This window comes from Athene cunicularia (genome assembly GCF_003259725.1).
Source record: "Athene cunicularia isolate RWA chromosome 2 unlocalized genomic scaffold, athCun1 chr2_part1, whole genome shotgun sequence".
In the NCBI taxonomy this organism is placed as follows: Eukaryota; Metazoa; Chordata; class Aves; order Strigiformes; family Strigidae; genus Athene; species Athene cunicularia.
Window position 1 is genome coordinate 141,536,342 of NW_020799095.1, and position 9,526 is coordinate 141,545,867.

Here is a 9,526-nt window from a genome sequence, read left to right on the forward strand (position 1 = left end):
AGGGTGTAAATCTCACTCAGTGTGTACTTAGCCACTTATCTCAGAGTTTTCTGCTGCAGCTTCTCTTCATAATGTTATAGTGCTTTCTGTTTATAATCTGGAGTACATCCCAATAGTTAACCCTGCTCACAGTCTTTGGGGCATATCTATATGAAACAGAGCATGAAGCAGAAGTGTGTGAGATAGTGAAGGAAAACCCAAGCTGATGTGCTCACATGGCCACAGTGGACTTTGGGAGCTTGGACCCAAGCCATCCTTGCAGCCCAGTTCTGGGATTAGTGTGGTTGGAGTCTTTTTAGGTGCATCCAGATCCCCAGGGGGATACAGACCAAGAGTTACAAGATACCTGCCTGTAGTATAGCCCTCTACAAATACACCTGCTTTGCCCCTTTTTTAGGGGATCTCCTTCCCTCTCTAGATTTTCATTCATTCTCTAAGGGTTTTCCTAATCCTCACCCTTCCTTCATAGTTCTGTCCATTCCAGCAAGAATGTTTTAATAAAAAGTGCCATCTTCAAGTTTATTGACTTCTTCAGACGAAGGTGACTGTGTACTTTGCATGGATTTAGTGAATGGGCTCCACCCCCAAACCCCTGCTTTACCTCCATTTTCTCAGCTCTAGTACAATTGATTCTCTTTCTCCCAGTCTACTTTCAGCTCTTGATCCCCTTGTCTTCCATACTGATCCCTTTTATCTTCATCCTTCTTTCAGCCTAGTTCTATGCTGAATTGCAGCCACTGATAAATGACCACATTTCAGTTTTTTATATCCATAACAGTATGGGGTTGGAAAATAGCAAATACATGAAAAGCAATTTGTTTGTTTTTCATCCAACACAGATTTTATGAAGCTGATTTGATTTGCCCACTCTTAATAGTTACTGGAATCTTTAAATCTCTGAAATATTTTTTTTCTTTTTTCTTTTTTTTTTTTTTTTTTTTTTTTTTTTTTTTTTTTTTTTTTTTTTTCCCCTTGGGCCTAATTAATTCTATGGTGGAGATAGCACTGAAGAACACACCTGGATGAACAGGGAAGAGACAACATCTCTGTAACCTAATACAGACAGAACTATCAACAGATTTGTTACTGTGAGTGCAAGGGAAAAATAAATATTTAACCCATATTTAGGAAACTCTAACTTTCATAGCAGGATTTTCAGTTGATACGAAAAGTCCAAATAACTCAGATTACATATTTCTACTGCAAGGTGTAACAGACATGATCTTTTACAAGTGCTAATATTTTGATGGTCACTCAACAAGCTTTAATGGTTTGTCACAATGAAAACAAGCAGTAAACCAGAAGTTATATGCCATTATGATTTGATGGTCACTCAACAAGCTTTAATGGTTTGTCACAATGAAAACAAGCAGTAAACCAGAAGTTATATGCCATTATGACTTTTCCTGATTCTAGAAATTATCAGTGAGTTGGTGCTGAACAAAGCTGTCCTTTTGTCACAGCTCTGTGTATCATCTTCTGGCCATCCATCACAAAAATTTATTTTGCATCCACCTGCCAGACCACTATTCTTTTACGCTGAACAGAGCTCTAGCACTGATGTTTTCAGCACACAGATCTCATTTCTAGCCATCTGCCTTTTGTGAGCTGAGACCCCACAGCTCAACTGCTCCAGGACTTGTGAGTGGCTGGATTTCCTCCCATTGGTGTACTACACCTTGCCCACATCAGCAATGCAGCTTCCAGCTTGATCATTCAGCTCTGTCAGGAAGTGTGATAGATAGAAGACAGGTCTTCTCAGATGATTTACGTTATAATTTAGGAAGCAGAATATATATTTATGGGTCTGGAAGAAAACATCCTACCTCTCTATTTCCTCAAGGTCCTTGAGCATAAGTCAGGAATTTGATGCCTGGGTTTTCCTTTGTGCTTTCTCTTTAACTGCAAAAACTTTATCTTATTTTTTTTCTAAACAACTTCCTTTGCCCTCGGCTGGTTTCATAACTTCTCCACAAGCTGAATCCTGCTGTGATTTAGTGATAATAACCCAGTATTGGATGCTTACATATGATTTCTCTGATCCAGGGCAAGGTGGAAGCTGAGTTTCACTTAGTCACAGCAGAAGAAGCTGAGAAGAATCCGGTAGGCAAAGCTCGAAAGGAGCCCGAGCCCTTGGAAAAACCCAAGTGAGTAGAAGCCCACTCATTAAACAAGCTGGGGCAGGGGCATTCAGCAGGAGACGGGGAAGAGCAAGTCTTTCTCCTCTCTTGGTTCTTGTCCTCTTTCCTGCTGTAACCCTGAGCAAGACATTTGTCCAACTTGTGCATTGCTTGGCTGCTGGCACTCATAGCTGGCAGCAACTTCCAGGTTAGCTGAAATACCTTCCTCTGGAAGACCAAATAAATTGCATTGCTGCACGTCTGTCCTCAACTAGAGTTCACATGCGGGCTCATTCCACAGCTGACCTGGTATGGGATAACTTCTTAAACCATCGTAATTTATGCATACACCCAACACCTCAGTTTAGTCACCTGTAAAGATCAGATGGATTATATTTTCAGAGGATATCTATAAGCCATTAATATTTAAATGCTTTAAAATGACTGTATGAAATATTTCCTATGTCTATTTTTTTTTGTTTTTAAAATGTGACCATTAGGACACAGAGTCTTAGTATTAGGAAGCAAGAATTTTGAATATTAGGAAAAATTTCTTCACCAAAAGGGTTATAAAACACTGGAACAGTTTTCCCAGGGAAGTAAGTGAGTCACCATCCCTGACAGTATTTAAAAGACCTGTAGACATGGCACTTAGGGACATGGTTTAGTGGTTGGACTTGATGATCTTAAAGCTGTTTTCCAACCTAACTCATTCTATGATTCCAAGAATTATCTGCACACATTTAGAGGTATCTCAGCTATTACATGCCAGTGGAAAGCTGACCTCTGCGTATATATAGTTATTTTTGAATAAATTAATCACTTGCATATAAAAGCACATAAAACATGAAAATCAGCTCATACAGGAATGATACCACTTTAACAAATATTTCTCTAAATTTTTTTTACTTCATAATCAAAGAATTAAAATGCTTATTTTTCATCATAAGACTTTTCAATGAGGACATTTAAAGTGGTTTATCAAAGGCATATGATCTAGAATGAGCATTTTGTCTTTCAGCATTTGTCACATTAAAAAAATATCAGCTGAGATTTTTGCATTCAGAAAAAATATACTTCAAATCTGTTTTGGCTCAAGTACTTTGTTCTATAAAGTAATGAGCTAGATTTAAAAAAAATAAAAAGAGAAATCGATGTTATATTTCCTGCTACCAGGGCTTCTAAAAATCAATTGCTAATCACAATGGTAATCATTGCACATTCTGTTTAATTTTGTTGGTTTGATATATATCTCAGGATAAACATGAAGGAGAAATCAGCATAAATGTGGAATTGCCAATACCCATACCAAGGGTATAAATTTAGCCTGAAAATTAGAGGTAGACTTGTTGAAAATTAGCCTTGGAAAGACTTCAATCAATCATTTCACCCAACATCTTTACCCAAAGGCAGTATGAGCTATGCCTGACAGATGTCTAAAAGACTCCCAGTAATGGAAACTAAAGCACTGATTTACAGAGGAGAGAGGACTGGGATAGCTCTGAAATACATGTGGTGGGAAGCAATCAAACTAGGCGGTTTTAAGAGGGAGTGTAGTGTGTAATAGCGGCATTACATGTCCAGGAGGTTGTCAACAGGATGTGCAGAGGCACTGTCTCATTTTCCTCTCATTTTTTCAGGCCCAGACCATGAATCCCAGGCAGCCTGGGCTCCAGGGCTCCCTGTGTTTTCACCTCAAGTGCATTTTATCCAGAAATATGCTGTTAGGACAAAAGGTTGTCACTAGCCTGCTGGCCCCTTCTCTGCTGCATAGCCCGCCTGGAGGTGTTTTGAGCCACAAAACCAGAGTCTTCCTCCAGATCTTGCACTGAGTAATCAGAGAGGCTCCACATCTAGGTTTTTATGATTAAATACATGGCTGACACATCGCTCAACCCAGTTCTACTCTTAACTGAGATATATGCCTCGATTAAATTGAGATTAGAGTGGGGCTAGTCTCGTTTGACATTCCCCATCTCAGAAACAAGCCATTCAGGCTCCTTTTTAGCTGCTCATGTACAGGTGATGGAGTCACCCCATTTACCTAACAAAGATATCTTAAGACCGGAGCTGGGGAAAGAGATGAATTCTCCTCCAGAAGGTCCTTCCTCTCCACATGCAGACAGCCCATGACTGACCAGGCTGGGCACCTAAGTTTTAAAGTTAGGCAAAATAAATCCTAGGGTTACTAACCACTATTACCCTGTGAATAGTAAATACTATTTTAGCTAGACACTTACTTACTGGAAAGAAAATAAACTAAAAGCTGAAGACATTGCATGCCATTAACCAGCTCAGTGTCCCCGAGAGATGGAATATGTAGTTCATACATGCAGAGCAGACAAAATCAGCTGAGAGATAACAGATAACTGTTTCTGCACTTTAAATGAGTTCTCTTTGGGAAGAAGTGCATCTCAAGGAGCTTTGTGTCAGGACCTCCATATTTCTATGCCAGTACTGTAGGGTCACATTTTTTTTTCTGATCACATACACTCACATGGATAGGGAGGGAAAGTTTCAGATTGTTTTTTGTAATCAAGTTTTCAAAATAAGAAACAAAATTATTTCAAAACTAAAATTATCTTCTAGGAACTACTAGACAGTAGCAGACTCTTTAATGTACCAGAGCAAAGATGGACAAAGATTAACTGTCTGGGAACAAAAGAGAAACATGCAAATGAGAAATAAAGTGCAGTGAGTGTAATTTCCTGCTGGCCAAAGCACCATGATGTGTATCACGATGTTGTCCATCTCTTCATCTCTGTCAATGAAGACAGAATGCTTTTCTGGATGCACTCTATTATAACAAATATGCTGCTATAGCTGGTACCGAATTCTATTGCCTACACTGCAAAGAAAACAAATTAAATGATCAACAGCCTGGCTTTTTTTCCCTATCTTTAAAGGTTATGAAAAGCCCTTAAGTAGTTGGAACATGCAGATTAATGGTTTTGTTACTCGAGTCTGTGATTCATTAAGTTTGACTCTTTAGAATATCCATTTTTTAATAATCTCTTTTAACCTGGAGGGCTTATTTGTTGATTTATTTCTGAGTCACTTCCACCTCAGTATAAAACAGTCTTTAATTAAAAGATATTCAGTTGGATTTTTAGATTTACAGACTTTCTGTTACATTGGCATTCACTTCCACATACTAAACGCTGAATTCTCCAGATGACTAAGACATTGTTTAAATTCCTTAAACAGCTTTCTGGAGTGAGACATGGCTGTTGCTTTTTGTGACCCTGAGTCTTAATTTTATTCTCCTTACTGCTGCACTATCTGCACAACTACAGTGATATTAGATAAGAAAGACAACCTGCACCAAATTTAGCAGGTGTTAATGTTGCTCCACACCACCATATTCATCAGGTCATCCCATCACCGTTTTCATCAGGTCATCCCATCACACAAAACTGACAGATGTTGCCTCAGCTCGTTGCAGGGGTAGGGCTGTTGAAGGCAGAGGCACAGTGACCTCCCAAACTGGGTGGCATGCCAGAGGAGAGATTACACCAATGTTTTTCCGAAGGAGAACATTGTTTTCCTCTCTGTATGTAGCCAGCTTTGCTGTACAGTATGAAGAAACTCCTGGGATGGAGGAGAATATAACATGGGGCAACATTTGAAAAAAAAAATTAGGATTGTAGAGTGCAGATATTCTCCAGCAGAAGAAGGTGGCTCTTCTTTATGTACGCAAGCAAACTGCCTAGATTTTAGGTTTCACCTCATCTCCTGTTTGCGGGAGGCCTCTTTTAAATTTCTTCCTGAAAAGATGCCATTTTGGCCATATGCCAGGCCTGAGCTGGCTCCGACTGTTTTGGCACTGTGACTATCATTGAGCAATCAGATTTTTTGTAGTGACTACTCCTTTTGCGATGTTAAATTCCTTGCAATGATTAGACAGCTTTTGTACTCAAGTTTGAGTATATCTGCATTTCTTCTTTAGGATTTATCATGATCTTGCCTGTAATTTTGAACCCCATATCTTACCTTGAACTGGAGTGGTTATGCAGTGTGAACTGAAGAATGATTCAATAGTATGTGAACTTTGTGGAAGTCTCTTCTAAACTCTTTAGTGGGTTCCCAGGAGTTAAAGGGCCTTTTTAGACTCAAATATCTATTTTGTAGTGGTGTAACCTTAGAAATAGCTGGATTTGCCTTTACAAAAGTTTTTATTTTTCTTTCTTCTGTTTTAGCCGACCAGACACATCCTTCTCTTGGTTTGTAAATCCTTTCAAGTGTTTGTATCACCTGATCTGGAGAAATTACAAGAAGTACATCATCACTGGTATAATTCTGCTTATTCTTATTGTCTTCCTGGTGCTCTTCATCTACACGCTGCCAGGTGCGATCAGTCATAGGATAGTTGTAGGATGAGCATAAGTTCTGGCTCTCATTGTAACCAATCCTATACAGACACTTCGGTTAAAAATAGAAGTCAGGCATAGAGAATTAATCAACCCGAAACACATTTCAGTCATTGTCAAAACCAAATATAACTATTCATATCATAAACTGAAGCTCTTTTAGAATGTTTTAATGTCTTCTTTGGCTACTCATCCAGACACAGCCTTAATGTGCATTATCATTAACATACTGCTGCAGCTTTATTGACAATGGAAGTTTGATTCTGCACCAAAACCTGAGTTTGAAAGTAAGTTCCTTAATGCTATGCAGAAACTGATTTGTCAGTCAGATATTTATTATTACAGACAAATGATTAAATGTTCAGGGAAAAATCTGTACACAAAGATAAATGTATAGTTCAGTCTTTGCATAGTTTTGTAATTAATTATTTCAACTGTTTTTCAATGACCTTGTTATAGTGGCATGATTATTTTGAGATAAAAGGTTTATTAAAAAAAAAAAAATCTAAGGTTAAATTGTCTCATTTAGTGTCATGTGCAGAATTCATCCTGCGCCTCTCAGTAGCAGCTCTGTGCTCTATAAAGATGTCTCACACACTTATAAATGAGATAAGTGTCTGTGACAGGGGGAGGCAGAAGCAGAGAGGGAAAGAACTTTGTTCAGCTGCAGTTTGAAAGTGCTGGAGGTTGCTGGAGGAGGGGGATCAGGAAGATGAAGACTCAGTCACAGGCACTGCAGTAGCAAGTGATCCTTGTTAAAGAGAGGGAACAAGGAGAATCCTGCTGCTTGAGGAGCAGAGGGAAAGAGGAATGGGAAAGAGAAAATCTCCAGAGTGGAACAAATCATGGAGGATTAAGGAAAACAAGGAATAAAACCTTACACAGTTGTCAATGTGAAAATCCTCATCCTACCTAAGAATACAGAAGAAAATGCTGCAGCCTGCCATGCACAAGGCAATGATTGATAACTTAATGCCCCCACTTGGCCTTAAAATGAGTGATTATGAATTTGAAGTAGCTATAGAAATCTAGTCTAATCCATGGTTAGACACATTGTAGAGGTGACCTTTGAGAAAATGCTTTGCATCATGCTCTGCTCATAAAAAGTGTGAAAACCCTTTTCAAATTTTAAAGTATCTAAAGTCAAGAAACAGAAATCCTAGAAATGCTGTTAACAGGAATTATATAGATGCAGGAACAGAAATTTAGGCATCTGCATCATTCTCAGAGGCCAATTCTATGAGAAGCTTGAGTGGTAGTTTGTACCTGTCCTGTTAAGGCTGTGCAATGATCCTCTGTGTTCCCCTCTAGCTTACAACACAGGTAATTGCATTATTCTGAAAAATGAAGGTTAGTAAAACTTCCACAGAGAAGATATTTTACATTTAAAAAGCATTTTAGAGGCTTATTTTGGATGGAATGAATTGCTCTGAAAGCTCCTTTTCCTCATTCCACTGATGGTAGAGGCAGATGGCTAAAGGCAGGCTGCATGCATCCCATTGCTGATTGTAACTCTTAGTATTTCTTCTAAATTTCATGTTCTAAGTATACAGTAAATATAACTGAATTATTTAGGTATGTGAGTAATTACATTACAATTAAAATTGAGGGGTTTACCGTTGGGCTGTTTTCCTTTAGCAGTGTATTTAATATGATCAAGAAATTAGAACACAATTACATGGTTGAGACTGCACTAGTTAAATGTGGCAATGCAAGACAGTGATGTGGAAAGGTGCTGAGCACCCTCGAGTCCGTCTTCATCTCGTATCTCTCTACACTGGGCCCTCATGTAGTACAGCCTCTACTTCTACAGCATGTGTGACACATTCCTCTGAAAACAATTGTTTTTCATTGTGCTACCTTGCAGTTGAGCCTGTAAAAAAAAAAAAAAAAAAAGAGAGAAAAAAAAAAAAAAAAAAAAAGAGAGAGAAATCTTATTTCTTGTAATGTATTTCACCATACCATGAATTGTGGAATTACAGTTTGAAAATTCCAGTAAGAGCAAATAAAATTATTTTTGTGCAATAGGTGGAAGATGAGTTGCGACAGCTGGAGTATGTTGTGACAGTCATAAAGGTGATGGTTCTGATTTTTTTCCAGGGCGTCAGGTAGTAGGCCTGATTCTGCATGACAGCTGCTTTGTCCATCTGTCCTTACTCTGCCTGTTTGACCTTGCTGTCATGCACTATTTGAAGCACTGGACAGTGGCTTGAGTGCCCTGCCCTTGCTGGAGGGTCCTCCTGCGTGACTCCAGGACCAAGCCTTGACTCTGGACCCCAACAGCAAGCACACAGTGTCAGCAGCACTGTTAGGAGGAGATGGCTGAAACGACATCCCCCTCCAAGTCCTGGTCTCAGTCTGGATGAGAAGGGACCTTGCAAAGACCCTGTCTCCCTTCTTCCCTTGCCTTTGTGTTCAAATAGGCATCTCCTTCACCCCTGCTACCCCTGGGGTCTTCAATCCCCTGCAGCACAGCCATGTCTGAGCCCCTTGTGTTCCTGAACACCAAGAACCCCTTATCCCTGCATAGCCCTGCAGTCTGGGCTAAAAAGGGCATCACGCAGCCAAAATGCAAACAAACTAACTCTTCCACAATTCTTAAACTGCCTATCACTATAGTCAACAAATTTAGGCTGAGCTGGATAGCATTGTCTTATGGGACAAAGCTAAATCAAATACCTTTTCATGATCTTCCATATGGCTGCAAAGTAGCTGGAGGGGTAGGGCTGTCAGTAAGTACTAAGGAAAGTGATAAAGAAATATAGGAGCACTCAGTTCTGCATTACTGTCATGGATTGAGGCCAGAGGGAAACTGAGCACCATGCAGCTGTTCCCTCACCTCTTCCCTCTCAGGAATGGGAAGGAGAAAATAAAGCAAAAAGGCTCAGGAATCGAGATAAGGACAGGGGAGTGAATGACTCACCCACTGTGGTCATGGGCAAAAGACAGACTCGTTAGGGGAAGAAAATAAGAGCATTAATTTAATTCAAACACCAGCACCAGCAGCACATAACAAAGAGAGTACTACCGTGAGAA

The 9,526-nt window shown here is 39.5% G+C and overlaps 1 protein-coding gene across 1 annotated transcript in view; it reads left to right on the plus strand.

Annotated features, from left to right (window-relative positions):
• FER1L6 (fer-1 like family member 6) overlaps positions 1-6,972 on the plus strand; it is a 71,180-nt gene extending 64,208 nt beyond the window's left edge. The window contains exons 40-41 of the mRNA XM_026841520.1: positions 2,047-2,147; positions 6,320-6,972. Of these exons, the coding sequence (XP_026697321.1) occupies positions 2,047-2,147; positions 6,320-6,500 (282 nt within the window). The 3' untranslated portion in view covers positions 6,501-6,972. The remainder of the gene's footprint in view (positions 1-2,046; positions 2,148-6,319) is intronic.
• The last annotated feature ends 2,554 nt before the right edge of the window (positions 6,973-9,526 follow it).